Source organism: Apodemus sylvaticus, chromosome 1 (assembly GCF_947179515.1).
Source record: "Apodemus sylvaticus chromosome 1, mApoSyl1.1, whole genome shotgun sequence".
In the NCBI taxonomy this organism is placed as follows: Eukaryota; Metazoa; Chordata; class Mammalia; order Rodentia; family Muridae; genus Apodemus; species Apodemus sylvaticus.
The window spans coordinates 107,898,177-107,922,943 of NC_067472.1; the positions used below are offsets into that span (position 1 = coordinate 107,898,177).

At 40.3% G+C, this 24,767-nt stretch overlaps 1 protein-coding gene across 1 annotated transcript in view; it reads right to left on the minus strand.

The window, feature by feature from the left end:
- Gdpd4 (glycerophosphodiester phosphodiesterase domain containing 4) overlaps positions 1-24,767 on the minus strand; it is a 74,638-nt gene that overhangs the window by 22,981 nt on the left and 26,890 nt on the right. Inside the window, exons 10-13 of the mRNA XM_052181946.1 lie at positions 23,262-23,412; positions 7,999-8,220; positions 5,801-5,955; positions 1,434-1,581 (exon numbers count right to left, since the gene is read on the minus strand). Of these exons, the coding sequence (XP_052037906.1) occupies positions 1,434-1,581; positions 5,801-5,955; positions 7,999-8,220; positions 23,262-23,412 (676 nt within the window). The remainder of the gene's footprint in view (positions 1-1,433; positions 1,582-5,800; positions 5,956-7,998; positions 8,221-23,261; positions 23,413-24,767) is intronic.

Genomic DNA, 24,767 nt, shown 5'->3' on the forward strand with positions numbered 1-24,767 from the left:
CCAGTCCAGGTTATCTGACATCTTGTGCTCTCTTTCTGTAACATGTTCTCCAATATCTAGCCACTTCCATATAGTTCTGGGAAGCCATTCATAATCAATTGCCTATGAACCGGTACCCAGGCACCACTGGTCTGAATCAACATTCTTCACAGAAATGTTGAATGATATGCAGAATTACATGTAAGTTGACTCTCACACCCACTCCTCCAGACTCTACCAAGACCAGCTCTTTCCCCAGCACTCTGGGAACTCTGACTCCTGCACTGATTTCCTGATCTCTGGTTTGATTTTTTTTTTTTTTCCTCTACCCATTCATTGCTCCTTCCCAGTGTTATTCTTGATGCTGCAGAAGCTGGCGCTTTTTAGTCGTTCTTAAGCTTTTCTGCCCAATGCTTAACTTTTGAAGGAACAAAATTAAACTTTTCTTTAAAAAAATATGTATTTTATTTGTACCACAAGTGTACATACAGGTCTCTCCAGAATTCAGAGGAAGACGTTGAATCCCCTGGAACTTGACTTCTGGACAGTTGTAAGCTGCCTGATATTGGTGCTGGAACTGAACTTAGGTCCTTTAGAAAAATAGCAAGCACTCTTAACTGCTGATCCATCTCTCCAGCTCCTAGACTGTTTCCCAGTAGGGATAACAGAGTGTGTCCCAGCCACTTGGGAGACTAAGGTAGAGAATGACTTGAGGTCAAGAGTTTGAGGCTAGCATGAGTGGCACATTGAGACTCCCTTACCTACGGTCTGTTTTCTATTGTGTGCTGCTCAGTCAAGTCATTCTAGGCAGACAAGAAACCCAGGCTCTGTTGTAGTAACTGGCTCACCCCAGCTCACCCACAGGTGCAAAATAATTGGATTTAGCAGTGGCTGCAAACCACCAAGTCCCACCAGGGTGCCAGGATAACACAGCTGGGTGCTGGCTCATTTATTAAGAGCATTGCATTCAAGAAACAGTGTTCACTTGGCAGAAAAAGGGCTCTGACTTTCTTCCTATAATATACCCTGTGACTGTTGTTGCTGCCATAGTGCTAGTGTGTGAGTGTGAGTGTGTGAGTGTGTGGTGTGTGTGTGTGTGTGTGTGTGTGTGTGTGTGTGAATGTGCTTGCCCATGGGTAAGCCTGCAATAGTACAGCTCTGGCATCAGACAGACCTCTTATTAAGAGAACATGGACCAAGACACCTGTGGGCTCCAGTTTTCTATTTGAATAATAAAAATAATCTCCAATGAGATTACACTGTAGCATGTAAAGTGCACTGTAAAGATTCAACAAATAAAGAACCCAGAAGAGTTTGGGTGGTAAGGGAGAAGGCACATCTCCATTGCTCACAGATGTCTGTATTCTGAAAAAAGCATAACAGGGAAAAAGCATACAAGGGGGTGGGAGAGCAGGGTCCCAGCAGGCTTAGAATGATCTGGACAAGCAGCTCACCATGAAGAAGAGAGGGTGACTAAGCTGGTTTAGGAGCTCGATGTTGTCTGTCGTCACAGAGTTGACGCTAGAACACCAGGCCAGGGAGAAGAGCCAGGGTTCGTTGATGACATACACATTGATGTAGATTTTAGCTTTCTTATAATCTCTGGAACACAAACAGAGCCCACGGAGGGTTTCAGCTCAGTTGCACTCTCAGTAACTAAAGAGCAACAACCACATTTGTGAAAAGCTACTGCTTAAATCACCAGACAAACAGCTGGTCAAAAGACAGCTTCGGATTCGCTGGGACAGAGATCAAGGCTGGTCTAGTCCCTTGGCTCCTGCAGCACCAGTAGAATTCTGGTGAACTAAATGTCCTAAGAGGGGATGCAGCAAGACAAAGAAAAGAGAAAGAGAAAAAGAGAAAGAATGGAGGCAGGGGAGTGGACAATGACAGACACAAAATCCTTTACAGCATTTACAAATCTTCCCGCCACAGCCAGTTTCAAACTATAACTAAGAACACCAGTTTGCGGATTAGTAGTCAGCTCCTGAATGGCTGCTTCTACAAGCCATTCACTGCCCTTCTCCTAGGGCATGTGAGTCCCATGGGATTCTATCCCAGCACCACTCACCTGACTCTGAAGACCTGCTCACTTACCATTTTCTGTCTGACTGTAAACAGAAACTACTGTAACCCCACCCTACTTTGCATGCGCAGACCTAACTCAGCACCCGGCTCTATAAGTGTAAGTATTAATTGGAATAACAAAGTAAACACCAGAGTGGTGACTGCTTTAACACTTAAGTATAATGAGTTTTGTGGTATTTTTTTAAATAAGGATTTGGTGGGAGAAAACAAACCCAGCTGTCTGTAAGGCTGTCAGTGGACGCCTTGGCCTGATCTGTGGAGAAGGAAGAAAATAAGCTAAGGACTCCCAAAGCAAGGTTGGTGACATCTCAGAATTCAAGTTCTCAGAAAGCACACCAAGTGTCCGTCTGCTGCTGCCCGGCCTGTGGAAGTGTTTGCCCAAGTGCTTTCAAACCCTGATCAGCTGTCACATGGGAAAGCACAAGCCTGCCTGCCATACACTAGCAGGGCAAGCTCTGTGCTTCGCAGAGACTTCCGATAATAAACATGCCTTCCTACAGGAGGTGCTGTCAATGTCCTGCTCACAGGTAAGAACTGCCTTTAAGTTCTACAGGTCACATAAAGAGAAAGTTAGAAAAACTTTAAAGGGAAAAAGTAGTAGACTTCTTTGTCTTCTACTTCTTTGTACTGTTTAAAACTATAACTTAAAATTCAAGGTTTTAAAATATGAATAAGGGCTGTAGAAACTGTAATTAAAAACAGAATGCCCTTAAGAATTACCTCAAAGAAAATGAAATACTTTGGTATGAATATAAGGATGCATTAAGGATGTAACCCTGAAAATGGAGAAATAGTGATGAAAGCGAGCGAAGACGCCAATCCAACAGAGTGATGCTCACTCCCAGGCTGGGGAGTCATCAGGACAGGGCTGCTGACTATTCCCAAGCTGATCCTCAAGGTCAATGTGAGTCCTAGAGAAGGCCAACAAAGGTCTGCTTACACAGTCAGTCACCTGATCCAAAACACACCTGCAGAGGCACAGCTCTAGGGAAATCAAATCTTTGGTGGGGATGGGAGAAATGCCAGCGTCTGACTCTATAGTGCAAGGTGGTCTTAAACCCACTATGTAGTCCAGGCTGGCCCTGACAATCCTCAGTCTCCCATATGCTGGGGAAAACATACTTCAGTCTGGAAAAATAATAAGTGAAAGGGAGTGACGCTACATGTAATCCAGACAGCAAGGTATCAGAGCAAGAACAAACACATCAGTTAGTAATTCTGAATAGAAACTCCAGAAAAGGGCCTGTATATATTTGACCAAATAACCTGTGACAAAGCCGACAAAGCAAGTGTATGGAACAGTAGATGTCAACAAATGTCACCAATTTGGAAGGCCAGAGACCCTCTCCCAAAAGAACATTAAAATTTCAACCAAACCTCACACTATGCATGAAAATGAGCTCAGGATGATTTGTAGGCTTGAGTATATAATGTAACAATATAAACCTTATAGAAAACACAGAAGAAAAGAATTCTGTCTGCTCCTAAATACTCAATTCCTTGAAGGGAGAACTCATATGCCAGTCTCATTAAAATGGAAAGAGTGCTCTTGCTTTGTGGAGACATTGTATCCTCTTAAGAAGATGCCACAGTAAGTCACAGACTAGGAGAATGTGCTCCCTTTTTATAAAGATTTATATTTATTTACATGAGTGTGTTCCTGAAATTATTGTGCAAGAGCCCATGGACTCTAAAAGAAGACATCAAATCCTCTGGAGCTCTAGTTATGCGTGGTTCTGCACCTCACAGCATGGCGCTGGGAGCTCTGGGTACTCTGGAAGAACAGTTCACATGGTTATCCACTGAGCCTCCAGTTCCAGGAAAATGCTTTCAAACCCTATCTAACAAAGGGTGAAAAGAATTCTCAAGATTCAACAATAAAGAAAAGGAATTTAAATGAGGAAATCTATGAGCAAGTAAGCACAACATCATTAGCCTTTAGAGAATATGTTTAAACAAACTGGTGTTACTACACACCTATCAGAAGAGATAATACTAAAAAGAGACAATAGCAAACATTACCAAGGATGCAGAAACTCTGGGTCATGGTTTTGGCAGGAATGTAAAAGGTAACAGCCTTCCTGGAAAAGTCTAGAGGCTTTTCATAAAACTTTCAATTACTATACCCAAGAATTTGAAATCTGGGATATTTTTTCCCTGACATAAAGACTTATATTTTCATGAAAGCTCATACACAAACAGATGGAAATAATCAGATGTCCTTCTGCTAGTAACTGATTAAACAAACTTTGGTATACACACCATTGAACACTACCTAACAACAAAAAGGAACAAATTATAGATAAATGCCCTGGATAGAATTTAAGAGAATTATGATGAGTGAAAAATAAACTAGTCCCCAAATAACATGAGTTGTTCATTCTTTTTTTTTATTTTTTTATTTGATATAATTTATTTACACTTCAAATGATTTCCCCTTTTCTAGCCCCCCACTCCCCGAAAGTCCCGTAAGCTCCCTTCTCTTCCCCTGTCCTCCCACCCACCCCTTCCCACTTCCCTGTTCTGGTTTTGCCCTATACTGCTTCACTGAGTCTTTCCAGAACAGGGGGCCACTCCTCCTTTCTTCTTGTACCTCATTTGATGTGTGGATTATGTTTTGGGTATTCCAGTTTTCTAGGTTAATATCTACTTATTAGTGAGTGCATACCATGATTCACCTTTTGAGTCAGGGTTACCTCACTTAGTATGATGCTCTCTAGCTCCATCCATTTGCCTAAGAATTTCATGAATTCATTGTTTCTAATGGCTGAATAGTACTCCATTGTGTATATATACCACATTTTCTGTATCCACTCTTCTGTTGAGGGATACCTGGGTTCTTTCCAGCATCTGGCAATGAGTTGTTCATTCTTGATATAACGCGTTATAGGCAATTTGCCAGGGGTTAAGATTTTAGACTGGGGGAAAGGACGGAAGGAGAGTAGCTGTTGAAGAACAGCATAAAAGATCGCTGGTGACAATAGTTCAAGGAGTTTTTTCCACTCCAGCTTCACTGCACCATTGTTCACAATGGCCAAGTTAACCCAAGTATCTACCAACAGATTCATAAAATTGACTAAGAAAATATGGTGCTTATACACAATGGTCTACTACTCAGTATTTAAAAAAAGAAATTCTGTTAGCTGCCCCAATATGGATGATCCTGAAAAAAAGAAGCGCTATGCTGCATGAAATGAGCCAGAGATGGCAAGACAAATGCTCTACGATCACACTTAAATATGGAATCTTAAATAGTCACCCTTACAAAAGTGTAGAGCAAACTGTATATACCAAGCATATAAAAATACGTGTGCAGAGGCTGGAGAGATAGCTCAGCTGGCAAAAGTAAGCCCACTTGTCCACAGGACCCTGGTTCAAATCCCGGAAACCACCCAGAGGCTCACAGTCATCTTATAACTCCAGTTCCATGGGATCTTACACCCTCGTCTAGCCTCTGTGGGTACTGCACATATACACAGGCACATGTAAAATAATAAATGGATCTTTAAAATAAATATTAAGCGATAAGGAATTAGAGTACAAAGAAGGAGCATCACCTATACATTATAAATGTTTATTAACAAAAGAAGAGAGGCAGCAAAAGCAATGAGAAAGCAGAGGATTCAAAGATGATGTAAAGCCAAGAAAAGGGGGAAAAGGACGCTAAGCAGAACTGATATTTTGTAAAAGTTACAGCAATGGTACATGCCAAGAGCAGGCGTAAAACACTTACCTCAACCCAGCGTAGAACAATCTCTTATAGTCAACATTTATTATACTAATATTATTTTTTGTTAGCTCATCAATGGACCATAAACGCCCCACGTGCTGAAAACCAGGAGCCATGTACCTGACATAGTCTCTATCAAAACCCGGCAACCAAAATATCTGCAAGAAGAAATAGACAAGTGGATGTTCAACTTTCCTGATACAAACAGCCCAGGAAGAAAGGGTGGGGAGTTAGAGAAAGGACTGAAGGACCTGAAGGGATTTGCAACCTCATAGGAAGAACAATAATATCAACCAACCAGACCCCACAGAGCTCCCCGGGACTAAGCCAAGGAGTGCACACGGCTCCAGCTGCATATGTAGCAGAGGATTGCCTTGCTAAACATCATTGGGAGGAGAGGTCCTTGGTCCTATGAAGGCTCCATAGATGCCTCAGTGTAGAGGACTCAAGGGCGGGGAGGTCGGAGTAGGGTGGGTAGAGGAACACTCTCCTAGAAGCAGGGGGAGGGAGGATGGGATAGGGGGTTTCTGGAAGGGGGGAACCGGGAAAGGGGATAACATTTGAAATGTAAATAAAGAAAACATTCAATAACAAAGCATTAAAAAAAAGAAAGGAAGAAAAGAATGGGTGAGACTCCATTCCAGCACTGATAGCAGTCTATAGGAAGAAGAGAAAGAGCCTTGCCCTTGGTGAAGCAATCAAATGAGTTATATTATCTAGTGAACTCTTAAAAATGGGGAAGGCTGCTGTGGAGTTGAGTTTTCCCCCAGACCTTTCCATCCTCCAGTTAACAGTAAGCCAAGGACTCAAGCATATAGAAATATTCATACAAAAAAAAGTAATTGAGGGCTAGAGATGTAGTTCAGTGGTAGAGCACTTCCTAGTATTTGCAGACCATGAATTAGATACTTAACAGAGAAAAATATTGTTAGATAGGAACATTAAAGCACTAGCCCCGAGTTTCTGATGCCAAAAGGCATCCTTGAGAGGAGCTACTTAGGCGTTTCCTGGCAATGGGGATGCTGCTGTGACTCAACTGTGCCAAGAGCTCTAGTTGCAAGGAGATACACATTAAGTTTTATTCACAGCATTGCTGTATTTTGAGAAATTAAGTAATTTGAAAAAAATAACATTTCAAATAAAGATTGAGTCTAAAAGAAGAAACCAAAACCAAATGAGGAGCAGAGCTTTACTGAACTAAGAGCCAGTGGTCTTTCTGCATCCATCATTCTTTAAAACCAATGCCCTCAAGCAGTACTGCCATGAAGACCACGACCGTACTGTCACGTTAGATCTATGTTGAGCACTGGGTAGACCACCTCAGTGTTATCAAACACATTATTATGTTTTGGTGTGGTCCTAAGGATTGACCACATGGTCCCAAGCATGCTAAGCAAGGATTCTACTGGTGAGCTATATCCCCAGTCCTCTTAATTTTTTTTTTTTAAATTGAGGCAAGGTCTGCTAAGTTGTATAAAGTGGCCTTGAATTTATTCTATATCCATGCAAACTTTAAACTTGTCATTGTCTGGCCTCAGCATGCAGAATAGCTGGAATTACAGTTATGCATAACCAGGCCTGGCTTATATATGTTATTCTTTTTACCTGCACATGTATATATGTGTAGCATACATATGTGAATGTTCACATGTATGTGAATGTAAATGTGTGTGCATGCACATGTGTGTGCATACATGTAGAGGCTAAAAGTTGACACAAGATATCTTCTTCATTGATTCCCATTTTATTTTTTGAGACAGGATCTCTCACTGAACCCGGAGTTTGCCAATTCCAGTTAGTCTAACTAACAATTTTGCTCTGTCCTTTCTCTGCCTCCTAAGTGCTGGAATTACAGCCATGCCTGTACAGCTTCTACATGGGTTCTGACTATCCAAACTCCCACCTTCATGCTTGTGTGCAAGTGGTGACACTGAGGCTGTCTCCTCAGCTCCTAAATCATTCTTTAACAATGTGCTAAGACTATATTTGGTTTAAAATAGGAGACAGTCTCAATATTTTTCCCTATTGGGAGCATTCTCAGATGGCCTTCTGTAGCTGTATAAACAATAATTTCCATTTCCAAAGGAAACAATATCACCTACTGATTTCAGTGAGGATGTATATGATAGTTAAATTTAACTACACTCCTGACCAGGCTACCCACCTCCCAACCTCTGCCATAAATACTAAGAAAGACATACCAGATGTTGTTCAATATGAGAGTCAAGGATGACCCTTACTACTCTTCGGACAAAAGTGTTTCTGAGAGGATGTCCTGGTGCAGGGCCGAAAAGATCAAATAGCACAAACTTCTGTTCCTTTTTTGCAAATTCCAATAAATCAGTCAGCCGTGGAATTGACTGGTTGCCTGCTCTTATTTTGTCAGCCTCTGACAAAGGTTTCATGCCATAAAATGGCTTATGCTAAAAATAAACATATCAAAGAAAACATTGGTTCTGGTCAAGCACTTCCAGCTTCCCTGCTCTGTGATTCTGCTTCCATACTGCTTCTGTTACCACCCAACTCTCTACACCTTCTGACAGACGAGGGAAACACAATGTCATCGCCATTGGTGATTCGAGGGTTTGGAATGATTTGATATCCTAGACTTCTTATACTTGTACCAAACATTCTCCATGTTCTTAACCTTCCCGTTTAGTCTTTTCTTCTGTACCTCACAGTCCCCAGCCCCTTTCTATCACACTGCCTTACCACATGGGCCCTTGCTGTCATAGTTTTGTGTAATGGGAAAGAACATATGCTTTGATTTCAGGGTTCACTGTGTTTAGTCCTAGCTACACCACTCCTTCATTTGTTTACCATGTCAAACTGCTAAAATCCTACTCTACCCGTTTGAATGCTCCCTCCTTCATGAAACGTTTCTTAAGTATCCCCAAACTAATGAGACTCTGATAGCAAGAAATTCTGATGGTCCATTTTTGTGTTTCTATAAATTTATATCTTGTGCTGCCTTTGATAGTATTCATACACATCTTAGACCAGTTTAAATCCTCACTCAGTATGTTTCTTGCTGTTCATTTAAATTCAACTTTACTCAAGTTTTCAGGACACTGGCATAATGTAGCCAGACTCTTTGCCAGAATATCACATAACTGGCCTCTAGCCCAGTTCTGAATAGAGCCTTGCTTCTCTCATGAGTTGGGCCTCCACTGTCCATGTTTCTCTTCACATTATTGTCTTCCAAGCTCCTATGAGAATCACTCATTAAGCTCTGTTTGCAGCATTCAAAGACTTCTAGGCCAGAGTTCCAAAATTCTCCACAATCCTCCTGTCAACCAGTTCCAAAGGCCTGAAGACCACATGGTACGTTAATGGACTCCATTTCTTAGTACCAATTATTACTTTTCTCTTGTTAGACAAAATTCCCAGCAATAAGCAATCCAAAGGAAGAAGGGTTTGTTTTGGCTCATGGTTTGAGAGTACAGTCTGTCATTTCGGGGAAGACATGGCCGCAGGAACTTGAGGTAGCTGGTCACATCGTATCTGTTTACAGTAAGCAGAGAATGATGAACGCCAGTCTTCAGCCAGCTCTCTCCTTTTATTCAGTCCAGGACTTTAGCCCATGGAACAGCCCTGTCAACTGCTTTTTTTGGTTTTGGTTTTTTTTTTTTTTTTTTGGATTTGGTTTTGTCGAGACAGGGTTTCTCTGTGTTAGCCCTGGCTGTCCTGGAACTTATTCTGTAGACCAGGCTGGCCTCAAACTCAGAAATCTGCCTGCCTCTGCCTCCCAGAGTGCTGGGATTACAGGCGTGCACCACCACTGCCCAGCAAGCCCTGTCAACTGTTAATGTAGTTATTTCCAACACAACTAACCTAATCTAGATGATCTTTTACAGGCACGACCATAGGCTAACCTCATCTAGATGATCTTTTACAGGCACGACCATAGGCTAACCTCATCTAGATGATCTTTTACAGGCATGACCATAGGCTAACCTCATCTAGATGATCTTTTACAGGCACGACCATAGGCTAACCTCATCTAGATGATCCTTGGTAGACATGTCAGGAAGCTTATATCTTAGGTAATTATAGGATATCAGCAAGTTAACAAACAATACTACTCTTGGTCAATATTCTTAGTTTTAATATCCCAAACTATAAAACAGGAAAGTGGTATAGTAGTTTATGTGTTTCTAGAATTTTCTTTTTGATCCAAGATTTTGCTGCATAGTTTAGAGTGGCTTCAAACTTGTCCTCCTCCTACCTCAGCCTCCTGACTGTTGGCATTATAGATTTATGCTGTATATCTATATGCTTTTGGGATTACTTTGAAGAGTAAGCATGTATCTGATATGCTTATTAGTAGACTGGATAGACTGAAAAAGAATCTCTGAACTTGAAGGTTGGAGGAGATAAACATCCACAACTGAAAACCAAAGGAACCAATGACTGAAGTCTATGAGAAGAGAACATCCAAAGACAATAGCATATAATTAACAAAGGTGAAGATAACTGCATTTCATGATCTTAAGATCATTATTATATGTAATAGAAAACATGAAATTAACATGCATCCATCAATGGCTGGAATACTATTTAGCCCTAAAAGATAAAGAAATTATGTCATCTGAGAAAGCATGGGTCACCTTGCAGGGAGGGCATCATGCTAAGTGAAACAAGCCTGGCATAGAGTGACAGATGCTAGTTTCAATAAGGTGTGGAATCTAAGGACAGAAAATACAATAGTGGTCACTACAGAACTGGTGGTGCTAGTGAAATGATGGGGAGATGTCAGTCAAAGCATACAAAATGTCATCTAGACAGAAAGAAGGATTTCGAGAGCTTTGTTTTGCTATGTGCTAACTATAATTTTAAAATGTAATAATTCTTGAAATAATAATGTTAGGATACAATTTAAGCATTCTCACCACACAAAAATATCATGTGTGACAAAGCAAAGGCTAATTAGTTAGATTTATCCATTACATGATGCAGACAATATTTCAGAACAGCCTGTTGGGACTGGGCACGTAGCTCAGTGGTAAACTGAAGGTCTAGCATACATAAGGTTTGATCCTTAGCACCGCAAAACCAAGCAAGCAAACAAATAAAGACTGACTGTTATATACCATAAGTACACACAATTCATTTTTATTATTTTTAGTGTGTGTTTAGACATGTTTATTTGTGTGGAAATGTGTAGGTAAAGGTGCATGTGTTGAAGAGGATATTCATGTGTGTGTGTGTGTGTATGTGTGTGTGTGTGTGTGTGTGTGTGTGTGTAGACTGGAGGTTGATGTTGGACATCTTCCTTAAATCTCTCTACCTTATTTTATGAGACAGGATCTCTCCTGGAACCTGGAGTGTGCTGATTTGGCTAGACTGACATCCTCAGTCTCTGCCTCCCTGGGACTGCATTATTAACAATGAGCAGCTTTTTACATAGATACTGGGTGTACAAATTCAGGTTCCCATGCTTGCACCCCTTCAGTTCTTTCTGTGTGTTGAATACACTGTCCACAGTGTCCTGTGTGCTGCTCAGGGGTGTGCTGAAGAGGGCACTTTTGCTTATTCCCCATCTTTAGAGGCCAGTGTTCATCTTTTCACTCTGAGGAAATGGTGTTGGTTGAAGGTGTTTTGAATTTCTGTATTTTCTAGTCCTAGTTCATGAACAGCTTTTCATCACAGGAGCTGTGGAGATGACAACAAAGCGCTTCTGCACAACTGTGAGGATCTGGGTTCAGAGTCCCCAGGACTGGTGTGAAGAGCGGCTGTGGCAACCCCTGCCTGTAGTCCCAGTGCTTAGGAAGCATCGACAGGAGGGCTCCTGGGGCTCACTGGTTGGTTTGAGGGTCAGGGAGAAACCTCGTCTCAAATAAAGTGGAAACTGCTTTGGGAAGATAATCTAAAAGTAATCTCTGGGTGCCCTCTAAATACACACATATGTGCTCATATATGAGCACACACATGAATTTTTCAACACAAATGGCATTTTGTTGAATGCTTTGATACATAAATTTAAGTGAGTACATAGTGTTTCTTTAGATTATTGCCATTTTGAAGTACATTGAAATAGTTTTCATGCCAGGCATGGTAATGCATGCACTCAGGTAACTGAGCCAAACAGGTATCTGTGAGTTCCAGGTCTGCCTCATCAACATGGTGCATTCCAGGACAGCAAGTATAATTCCAGGACTATATAAAGGGAGTCTGTTACAAGAGGGGGGGAAACAAGAGTTTTCATGTTGAACTGGTGTTTATAGATTTGAGGAGCTTTTATTTAGTTGGGATGCTTTTTGACTATGTCACTGTCATCATGGATAAAGACAGTCATTATATCATGATTAGTGTGCTGTTGAGACAGGGTATTACTCTGGCCTAGCCTGAGGCTCACCGGGTAGCTCAGGCTGTCCTCGTGCTCATGATCCTCTTTCCTCTAGGTCTTGAGTGTTGGGACTAGAGCATACAGTGTCACACCTGATCACAATCAATTTCCCACTGCTGCTATAACACACTGTCAAAAACTTAGTGACTTAAAATAACGTGGATCATTGTTCTGTGCTTGTTTGTTTGTTTTATAGATCAGAAGTTCTTTATGGGTCTCGTGGAGCTTAAATCAAGGCTCCACACCATTCCAGAGTTGCTAGAGAGCACTCCTGCTCAGACACATTGTTGGCAGAATTCAGTTCCCCATGAATCGGGGAACCTCCCTAAGTTGAGGACCTTGTTCGTGTTTTAGTTGCCATCTGCATTCCTGGGTCCAGCTGTTCTTTCTTCTACCTTCAAAGCCTGCAGTTGGTAACTGAGTCCCTGTCACACTTCAAACTTCTCTTGTCTCTCTTGTCTCCATTGGTAAAATATTTCTGATCACATGTAAGACAGTCTTCTTTAAGGACTTGCCTGATTAGATGAGGGTCATCTAAAGATCAGAATAACCTCCTTCCCTGAAGTCCATGACCTCAGTTATACATGCAGAACCCTTTTTTACCACGCCTGGTAATATATTAATAAAATTCCAAAAATTAGGACATGCACATCTTTGGAAAGTCATCATTCTGCCTATTATTCATCAGAAAAAGGATAAAATTCTTGGAGGGGAAATAACTATCTTAAAGATGTATATTCTTAACAACAGAGTTTCAAAATTCATGATGTAAAACCTAGCAGATCTGAAAAGAAAAATAAACCAACAACTGAAATGATTTCATTATGCCTCAGTCAATAACTGACAAGATAACGTAGCAGGAAATCCATACGAGCAGAGATAATGTGATCACTGCTACTCAACTGGCTCTGGTAATAATGATGATATGACATTCTATCCAAGTTACAGAATATGCATTCCCTTTGTTTAGGTTTGTGTTTTTGTTTTTGTTTCAAGGATTGAAACTAGTGCCTTGCACATGGTAAGCAACTGAGATACCCCTTTTCATTAATTTTTTTAAATTTTGAGATAGGGTCTTGTTAAGCACCCCAGACAAGTCTTCAACTTTCTGTCTCTTTCCTCAGCTTCCAGAGTACTGGGGTTATAGGCAAAATTGGCACATTTTTTAATGTACCACAATGTTAAGAGTACCAGAAATTTAGCAGAACCATTGTATCTGGCATGAACTTGGCGTGATGACACCTAAGCTTGGAAGTAGTAGCCTTTTGTCAGTGTTTGTTACCTAAGATTTTATGGGGTTATTCTTTTGAAGGAGTCTCAGAGCCTTTGCATAACAGTCCTCAGACAGAATTGCTTAGCTGATGGCCTTTTGAGAAAACCTCAAGATCAGATAAGAAGTTTTGGTATACAGAAATTGCTCTAGGTGCCTTTTGGGTAACACTAGAAAGAGTTTCTAGGAAGCTGTCAGTGCTCAGTCCTTGAGAGGCTGATCCCCTGCTGCTGAGAAACCTAAATCCATCCTACACTGCCTCTCTTTTCCAGAACCCAAAACACCAATACTCTAGGTTCAGTGAGAGACTTATCTCAAGAGAATAAACACACAGTAATTGTGAAGAACACCTTAATCCTCTTCTGTTCTTGATTTATGATGCTTTTGTTCAGTAAATCTATGAAACTAAATCCATATAGACACGTGGTATTCAGGTTACCCTAAATCTATGTTTTCAGGCCATGGTTATTTAAATTTGGCTCCAGAACAAATTCTCTTATTTCTCATTAAGGTGAAAGCTACTGAATTTTGCTTGTTTTAATCTGGCAATCTGAAGGAGAAGTAGGGGTGGGGGATGCCCAAGCCATGAGGTATCTGCCACGGAGACCTGCACACAAGGAGTAGGAGCAGTCCAAGAGAGAAATTTTTGTCATAGACAGCAAATCTGTAGGGGTGAGGCCATATTAGCCCTCTGAAACTAAAGCCCCAGATCCCAGACATGAACTACAGGATTTAGTGTTGTCCACCTAGGGTTCAGTCTTGTTTTGGTCCGCTCTTGCTTCACTATTTCTCTCTTTCTCCCATTTGAAATGGGAACAACCATTAAGAGATTGTCTCAAGTCTCAGAAGAAACTTTGGACTTTATAATGGTGTTAAGACTGTTGAAGCTGGGACTTTTGAAGTTGGGTTAAATGCATTTTGTGTTGTGAGATGTCCATGAGTCTCTAGGGCCAAGGGGCCAAAGGTAAATATTTGAATAAAAAATGTCTCCCACAGGCTTATGTATTTGAATACTTGGTCCCCAGTTGGTGGTGCTGCTTGGAAAGGCTATAGAATATTTAAGAGATGCAGCCTTGCAAGGAAGTATGTCACTGAGGGTGGGTTGTAAGAGTTGTTAGCCTCACTCACCTCTTTATTCTCTCTGCTACCTGTGTGTGGATAAAGATGTGATCAGCCAGTGTCTTGCTCCTGTCACCGTGCAATGCCTTCCCTGCCTTTATAGACTCTCCCTCTGGGACTAAGAGCTAATACAAATCCTTTCTTCCTTAAGTTGTTTTTCGTCACAGTATCTTATCACAGCAACAGAAAAGTAACTGATACCCTCATACGACTATTCATTTGAGGGTTTTGTCCTGTTCTGCTTTTTGATGGGCATGTAATGAAGACTTTTTAAAAATCTGAATCTTATGTTACGCTTCTGTAAACAATTCGTTCTATTTGGTCTCATTTCCCTTTCCCTTCAGTTCAGCAAGTTTTGCTTTTACTCCACCTCTATATGGCAATGGATCCGTTCACATATATTCAATAATGTGTTTTCCCTTTCCCTGCAGCAATACTTGACAAATTGTGAACTCAAGGTCACATTTAAGAATATATTCTATTCAATCCAGTATGGCAAACCCTGGGTCTCTATTAAAGACACGGATGTAATTGGTAATTGGAACAAATGCTAAGAACCTTTGCAAAGCAAACTGTCAGGTGTCTGTCATGTATTAACACAGCATCACAAATAGAAAGAACATAACCACCTCTCATGTAATCAAGGAAACTGTCTACATTTATAAGTATTAGGTTAAAAATACTACTGGGGATGAATTTATTATTTTGTAATGATGATGATGATGATGATGATGATGATTTCTGAAATAATTAGATGGTAAGAGCCAGAGGACCAGGGAGTCTGCTTTGAAACAGTCTCTCCCAGCAATAGCTGCATAAACAAGACTAGAACAATGACAATATCAGTGAACATGCTAACATGAAAGGGGGGAAATTTTCACAGGGTCTCACTCTTAGACAAAGAACTATAGCAACTAATAATGGCTGGGAGAAGGAGAGTTAGCCACTCCCAGGGATGCGCCCCCTTATGGATGGTTCGATGCACAGCAGTCAGCCCTGAAACTACATACACACAAATAGCAAACAAAATGGACTAAGCAAGTTATATTTACATATTTGTACAAACATATATTATATTTAGAGTCTCCATTGAGAAGTCAGGTATAATTCTAATAGGTCTGCCTTTATATGTGGCTTGGTTTTCTCCCCTTACAGGTTTTAATATTTCTTCTGCACCCCTTTAACTAAAATGCCAAAGGGGTTTTCTTCACTGGTCCAGTCCATTTGGAAGCATTTTTATTTGCTTCTTGTACTTTGATAGGCATCTCCTTTTGTAGGTTAGAGAAACTTTCTTCTGGGATTTTGTTAAAATTATTTTCTGTGCCTTTGACCTATGTCTCTGCTCTATCAGTCTTAGATGGTATTGGTACAAAAACAGACATATTGATGAATAGAATCAAACTGAAGATCCAGACATAAATCCATACACTGACAGATATCTGATTTTAAATAAAGAGGCCAGAAATAGACACTGTTTTTAAAAAAAAAAAGCATCTTTAACAAATTGTGCAGGTCTAACTGGATGACTGCATGTAGAAGATTCTAAATAGATCTTTATTTATCACCTTGCACAAAACTCAGCTCCAAATGGATCAAAGAACCCAGCATAAAACCAGATACACTGGACCTAATAGAAGAGAAAGCAGGAAATATCCTTGAACTCATTCGCACAAGAAAAGACTTTCTGAGAAGAACACCATTAATACAGGCACTAAGGTCAACAGTTAATAAATGGGGTCTCATAAACTGAGAAGCTTCTGCATGGTAAAGGAAAGTATTACTCAGACAAAGTGGCAACCTATAGAATTGGTAAGATTTTCTCCAACTACACATCTGATAGAGGGCTAATATTCAAAATATATTTTAAAAAACTCAAGAAACTAGATACTAAGAAAACAAATAATCCAATAAAAGTAGGGGTACAGAACTAAACAGAGAATTCTCTGTTTGGAAAGGAAAGGCAAATGGCTGAGAAACACTTAATGAAATGTTCAACATCTTTGGCATCAGGGAAATGCAAAACAAAACTAATTTGAGATTTTATCTTACACTTGTCAAAATAGCTAATATCAATAAAAGAAATGATAGCTCATTCTGGCATGGGTAAGAGGGTGTCTTACCCTTAGTCAAGGTTTCTATTCTTGCACAAACATCATGATCAAGAAGCAAGTTGGGGAGGAAAGGGTTTATTCAGCTTACACTTCCACATTGCTGTTCATCACTAAAGGAAGTCAGGACTGGAACTCAAGCAGGTCAGGAAGCAGGAGCTGATGCAGAGGCCATGGACGGATGTTTCTTACTGATTTGCTTCCCCTGGCTTGCTCAGCTTGCTCTCTTATAGAACCCAAGACTACCAGCCCAGGGATGGTACCACCCACAAGGGGCCCTCCCCCCGCTTGATCACTAACTGGGAAAATGCCTTATAGCTGGATCTCATGAAGGCATTTCCTCACCTGAAGCTCCTTTCTCTGTGATAACTCCAGCCTGTGAGTTTTTCAGGCCCACAGCTAGACATTTACAGAGAGTGAGAGATCTGGGAACACTCAGCCCTTAATGGGATGCCCATCAAATCCCTCCTCTCAGAGCTCAGGGAGCGCCACACAAGAGAAGGCAGAAAAGGTGTAAGAGACAGAGTGGATGGAGGACACCAAAAAAACCAAGGCCCTCTAAGTCACCATGAGCAAAGCTCATATGAACTCACAGAAACTGAAACAGTGTGTACAGTAACTGCATGGGTCTGCACTAGGCCCTCAGTGTATATATATCATGACTTCAGTTTAGTGTTTTTATGGGATTCCCCAGTGTGTGAAAAAGTGGGTCTCTAATTATTGTACCTTTCCTTGGGCTCTTTTCCTTCATTTGGTTTGTCTTTTCTAATTTTGATATGATAATTTTGTTTTACCTTATTATATTCTATTTTGTTATATTTTTAAGTGAATGAATGAATGAATGAATGTGTGAAAAATCTAATCACCAGGGTAAAGGATAACAACTGAACTGTCATTTATACCTGCTGGGTTAGGGAAAATCAGTTTTCTCCAGTGGAGTGATACTGGGTATATCAACTGCTCCAGAACAAGCTTCATGTTCAGCAGTAGTTAGCCAACATATAACAGACTCTACAGTGTGTGTGTGTGTGTGTGTGTGTGTGTGTGTGTGTGTGTGTGTGTGTGTGTGTGTATTTATGTGTGCGCATGTGCGCGCATTTTTGTTTAGTTACAGTTTGGCGGGGTTTTTTTTTGTTCTTCTTCAGTGATGTTTTATTTTGTTTTCCAGGGTTTGGGGGTTTTTTTGTATTGGGTTTTAGGTTTATTTTTTAAACAAGAACTTGAAGTTGGATGGGCAGGGAGGGAAGAGGATCTGGAAGAACTTGAGGAGGGGAAGAATATGATCAGAATATATTTACATTTAAACATTGTTTTAAATAATGAAAATAATAAAAATTGGAATCAGAAAACACATTTTGAAAATACACTTAAAAATTAAAGTAAGATGTACAGATTACCTATCTCATCCCTACAACTTAATTTAATGGCTGGTTAACAGAGTCTGACTCTAGACTTGCTGATTATGCAGGAAAAAAAACCTGTATCTGTGTTTGTTACTTGACCCTTCTTATTCACTTACATAAACTAAGAGATAAATAAGATGAAATCAGCTTTTAATCAGTAAAATATTGTGTTACAATCACAATAGGAGACTGCTATATTATTTAGAGCATAGAATACAGGAAAAAGTTGGTTGCTTGATACTATTTTTATTTTTGTATTATGTGTGTTCTGTGTACATTCATGTACTTCTCCATACACAAGACGAGTCCAGAGGAGAAAGCTGGTGTTGCCCTTCGTCACTCTTCCATTCTCTCAGTGAACCTGGAGATTGCTCCTTTGGCAAGCCTGGCCACCCCGCTCCATCTGGCCGAGGCACTCGTGCTGGCAGGGAGAGCACCTTACTGACAGCCATCTCCCTAGTCCTCATCTTCTAAAACGTTATTTTTGTTCTTTAGATGGAGTCTTGCTATGTTGGCTGGGTTAGCTTCAAATTTATGATCCTTCTACTCTGGAGTGCTGAATGCTAGGGTTATATATGTACACCACAACCAGTTACTCATTACTTCTTCTGATTAGGACCTGGACTATATAAAGTTATATGTTAGTTTAAAGAAAGTAAGAAAGTTAATTGTGTCCAATAAAGAAAGAATGGTGCTTTTTTTTTTTTAATAGAAGAGGCAATAACTCCAAGGGTTCATGTAAATCTCCAATGTTATCTGAAAATGTTTATAATTCCACCTTCAATCAACTTAGAATTATCTTTATGCCTATCATTTAATCTATATAATTTCCATGATAATCTTTAATTTTAACATGTTTTTCTATATATTTCTTCAATTTTATCAGAAATACTTTCCATGTAAATCTTCAGGTTTATCAGAAGATGTTTATAATTCCACTTTCAATCAACTTCGGAATACTTTTATGCCTAAAATTTTCCATGATAATCTTCAATTCTAACATGTTTTTCTACATTTTTCTATAATTTTATCAGAAAAATTTTCCTCATAAATCTTCAATTGTATCATAAAATGTTTCTATCCCATATTTCAATTAATTTAGCAATGTTTTACATGTCTACCACTTTACTCTTTAATTTTCCATGAAAATTGTCAATTTTAACATGTTTATATGAAATATTTTCCATGTAAATCTTTAACTTTATCATAAAGTGTTTTTACTTCCCTTTTCAATAAATAAAAAAAAGAAGAGGCAATAACTCCAAGGGTCTTAACTTTGTCATTTAGTATATTAACAAAGTTTGTGCCTAACTCAGCACAAGGGTATCAGCTTTGTCATTTACTACATAAACTAAGTTTGTGTCTAACTCAGCAGACTGATCTCAACCTCCTTTTAGATTAGCTTCTCACAGCTCTCCAGAGAAAGCCTTGTTAGTCCTGTCTGTTCTTTCACTAATTGCTAAATGTACCCTGTTCACTATCTATACAATGAAATGGGTTTTTATTACTGTAAGAATTTATACTTCAAAAAGAAATCCCCAGAAATACTGGTTAGGCAAGAGAAACAAGAATTCACTAAGTTTCTAGGAAAAGATCCTAGAATTCCCATATCTGTCTTATTTTATTATCAGTTGGGCTGTTGTAGTCCAGATCTAAACTGTCTCTAAAGACCCATGTGTTAAAGGCTGCTTCATGACCGCGAAATTTGGTAGATGTAGGTCACTGTGGGAAGTGCCCTTGGAGAAGCATGTGGAATCTAGGTCTCTTCTTTTTCTATTCCACTTCTCAGCCATTGAGAGGTTGGCTCTGCCATGTGTTGCCTACCATGAGGTAACTAAAGCAACAGAGCCAACAGATCATGGCCTCAAGCCTCCAAAGCTGTAAGCTAAGAGAACCTTTTCTCATTGTAAGCTGGTTATCTCAGGGTCTTTGTTACAGCAATAGAAATCTGACTAACATACAACTATTAAATTTTCACAAGTCTCTTAAGTATAGGGATACTAATAAATAATGATCAATTTATAACCATCACCAATTAACGGTCATTACTGTCAAACAACAAATCACCAGAAGGATTCTCACAGTTGTGGTAGTTTGAATGAACATGGCCCCCATAGTCTCATAGTGAGTGGCATTATTTGAAAGGATTAGGACATGGTGGCCTTTTGGGAGTGGATATAGACTTATTGGAGGAAGTGTGTCACTGACAGTGAACCAGCTTTGGTAAGAGTTGCTTTGGTCATGGCATCTCTTTATATCAGTAGAAATCCAAAAACAACAGCAAAATTGTAGTGGAAAAAAATTACCCTTTAAATATTTTAAATTACAGATAACAATCATTTCAGCTAGCTTCTGATGGCATATCAGAAGTAAAAAAAAAAAATCCCCACAGAAAAGCCTAAAGTTCCCTGCCCCCTAAATAAACCAAATGTGAACTCCAGGTTTCAGAATTCACAGTAGCTACAGTCATAGTAAAAGTAAATGCTGTGTGCATACCACCTAACATGCTAAAATAAAACTATTGATTCTAAATTAAAAAAAAAAACCCACCAAACTCTATCATAACAACATACCCAATCTTACCACTTATAACTAAATCCCAGAATCTGAAAACAGAAAATGTCTGGGCTTCTGTTGTCCTTTTATGGCTCTGAAGCTCCAACCTGGGATCTTGAACCTTCCAGACAAGGGCTTTATTACTGAGCTACACTCCCAGCCCTAGGAGAAGTATTGAAGGGAAGCTTTGAAAACCCAAACCAAGGGCCATTTTCAACAGAAACATTGAATATTACATGCCACCATGTATGGAATCAAGCCATAGAAAATAATTGTGGTTGTCTTTTGGTAATAAGCACCATAAAGTTCCAATGAGAGCAACCAGAAAAATTACACATTAGATTAAAATACCACCCACTCAAATTATCAACTCTATGGATCCATCAACCACCTCAGTTTGATGAAACTGTGGGCTCATCTTTAGTACTATATTTAATCCTACAAACCCTCATAAGATTTTCAGGAGCAATGCTGTATACATCTAATACATAATAGCCCTTTCATGTAGAAGGCACATTGTTAAAACATTAACTGGCTCAGCAGGATGGCTCAACGGGTAAAGCCACCTCCAGCCTACTATTAAGCTTGGTGAGCTGAGTTTGATCTCTGAGACGAATGGTACAAGGAGAGAACCAACTCCTGAAAGCTGTCCTCTGCCCCACACATGCACACACACACACACACACACACACACACACACACACACACACACACGATTGTTGGAGATTCGACACTCTGTAGCTCTGGCTTCCATGGGTCTACTAGCCAGACTCCTCCTCTCAAGAGGTAGAGTTAATGATGTGCTCCACCACACCTGGACCATCTCATTATTCTCATATAAGAAAATAGCATTACAGGTTACATCCTCCCAGAGGGACAAACATTCTGAGGAAACACGGTTGTTATAAACCTACTTCCAGCTCTTACATTGATAGCAGAGTGTGAATCTGGAGACTGTAAAGATAAGCTCTTCTTTATGCAGTTCTTCACTACTTTTTATATGAAACCTGATCAGCCAGCCGTTAGAATGAGCATGTGCTGTTTATCCTTGTAAGATGGTTATTTTCTAAATCAGCGCCTCTGGTAACTCTATGCGCTTGAGTGGAATGCAGGCTTCATTCACTTTCACCAGCCATAAGACAAGCTGGAAAATGTGTTACTTTTCTTATCCTGAGGCAGGAGTCTTGACCTTTCATCAAACTCTGTACCTCTTCAAAATTGTCAAAGGGGAATTATGAGCACTCTAGCTTGTTATTTTAGTATTGCCAAATTTCCCCTCTGCGTGCCTGGCTGATTCTCCCAACTGTCCCCTCCTTCAGCCCTATTCACTCTTCTCCCAACTATTCCTCCTCAACCTTATTTTGCTATCCTTTCCTCCTTCCTTCTTCCTGACTCCTTATACACAAACTTGTTGAAATATATATTATGAAATCTCAGGGGTGGGTTCACTACCCGCCCCATGGTTTATATTCTCGAATGAAAGACATACACATAGCCTTTATATTTTCATATGTCTTAAGTAACTCAATATCTGGGCCATTGTCTAATTTCTGTGTGGTTAATCTCGAGTGTCCTTGGTTGTTTTGGACCCGGAGGGCTGCCCAGCTCGTCGGTGCTCTGGTCTGTGCTCTCCTGGCCCTCGAGTGGCGCTCAGGCCTCTTTGTCTTGTGTTTTCCAGGCACGCTCTCCCTGCATAGCAGATCTTCTCTTTCCCTCCTCCCAGCCCCAAGCCCAGGAATCCTCAAATCCTGCCTGCCTGGCCTGTCCAGCTGTTGGCTGGTAGGGTCTTATTTACCAATCAGAACCAATTGGGGCCAGGTTCCCAGAAGCTACATGTAGATGTTTTTGTGTAAAGAGTTTTTGGGGAAACATAATTAACATTAAAATATAAACAGCTACACAAGCTGGCTTTAGTGTAATGTATCTTTGAAATACATCGCCACCAGCATCCATGGTTCTTCTTGGCGACCATCTCCCTGTAGCACAAATAATACCTTTAAAAATATGTATTCTCCAACTTTCTAAAGAAGAAGGTGACTCAAAATTACATCATACATAATGTATGTTTTATATCTTACAATTTCCTTAATTAGCCTGTCTTCTTCCAGAATCTCCCATCCTCATTATTTAGACTAAGTCTAAAGTTGTTCTCACATGCTTCTGAAATAACAAGAAATGTACTTGAGTTGACACTTTTCACAATGTGTGATAATCATGCATTTCTAATACTCTTCCCTTTGGTCTGTCAGTATAATCCTTAGACTGCTCCATTTTGGGTATTCGTCATTATATTCCATGTGTCTTGTACCCAGTAAGTACTTAACACATTCTTGAATAGCAAGAACTCAAAAATAAATGTTTCCTAGTCTGCTTTATGAAGGCTGTAAAATATTCAAAACAGCTGGGAAAGTGCTATGTGTGTTACAAACATACTATCAAAGGCTGCGAAATGCTTGGTGAAAACAAGCAATAAGGGTTGAGTTTACAAGTTTATTATCAGTCTCTCTAGTAAATGCTGGCCCATGATAACCAGAAAATGTGAAAGCCCTGCAACTAAGCAGGGGGAGACCCTGTAGGCTCTAATCTGTCTTCACCTTTTGCCTTTATCTCCAGGCACAGGCTTCACACAAGTTCACAGAACCGAGGATGTGAGTCCTACCTTTAAGAACCATTGGCCGGCATTCAGAGTTGACAGGAAAGTCCAATTGAAGTTGGAAGAGTGGTTTCTAGCAGCTGATGGTAGAACCTCTCTGATATTGGTTGTTCTAGTCAAGTCATAGTCATGCATGAGGAAAGGCACTTGATCATAACTGCAGACAGGAGGGGAAAGAGGGGGAGAAGTCCAGAGCATAAACCTAGCTACCATGACACGGATGGTTCCCCAAAGCCCTTCCGGGCAGCAAGCCTTGCAAGGCCTTCTCCCATTCCCTCCAATCTCAGCAAAGGACTAAGTGCTGATCATATATACAGATGTCACCATTTTCCTGCCTGGGAATCAGTTTTTCACATATATGTATTTATATTGGTGGTGCTGGAAGAGTAGCTTTCTTATTCAGAAGATTTCTGATACCAGGAAAACAGAAGGTACCGCAATGACCTAAGAATATGGTGAATGGGAGTGGGTATGAAGCAGGGTCTCCAGGACCATATTAGACATGTTCTACACGGGTTTCCTGGGTTTTTCTGAGCCTTTTCTCAGAGTAGCACCTGTTCCACATTGCACATTGTCATAAAACAAATCCCTGATTCCTCTGCTTCTTAGTTGCCCTGTAGAATCCCTTACTTTATGATACTCTCTCTTTCTTTCTCATTTAAATAATCACCAAGAGAATATCTACACCAGTCATGAGGTATGGAGAGGCTGTTTAACTTGTCATAGCTATAAAATGGGACAAAATAAAGGGAGTAACTATTAGTCAAAGGACGGCTGGGACTGCAGTGTTCTACCTCTGAGAAGAAGAAAGCAAATTAACTAACCCAGACCATTGCACAAGCTTCATTCCTGTTAATAGAAGAGTTTTGTACAAGAAGGGGGAGCCCAAAGGGACTGCGCCATCTCGCTGATATGGGAAGAAGGAGATCAGGGTAGGAAAAGAAAGGTGCAATGTGCTGAATGGAGTCCCATAGAAGATGGAGCCATGCAAAGCCAAAGCAGAACAGTTGTTGAGCAGTGCACACAGAGAGCTCGAATCTAAGACTAAGTGTCAGTCTACACACAGGAAACTCTACAGAGCTTAGCAAGAACAATTTTTGGGCTGGTGGCAAAACTCGGTGGAAAGGGCACTCACTGCCCAGCCTGTGAGCCCGAGTCCAATCCCCAGAACCCACACGGTGGAAGGGGAAACCTGATTTCTGTGACTGTCCTCTGACCTCTACATGTGCGTTCATGCATATACCTACATACACATACAAGTAAATAAATGTCATAGAAACTTTTTAAACAAACAACCTTCAGGAAAAGAAAAATTATCAGAATACCCGAAATTGGAGAACTCACATGAGGTGTGAGTCAGCCGATTCCATCCAGCAAGAGAGGAGAGACCTCAGTGATTGCATGGATATTTGTTACAGATTCCAGAAAGCCATTCCTTAGAAATGAAGAGAACTTGGAACTAGAACAATGTACAGCCACTAAGTACCTCCATAAGAGTGCTTTCGACAGCTT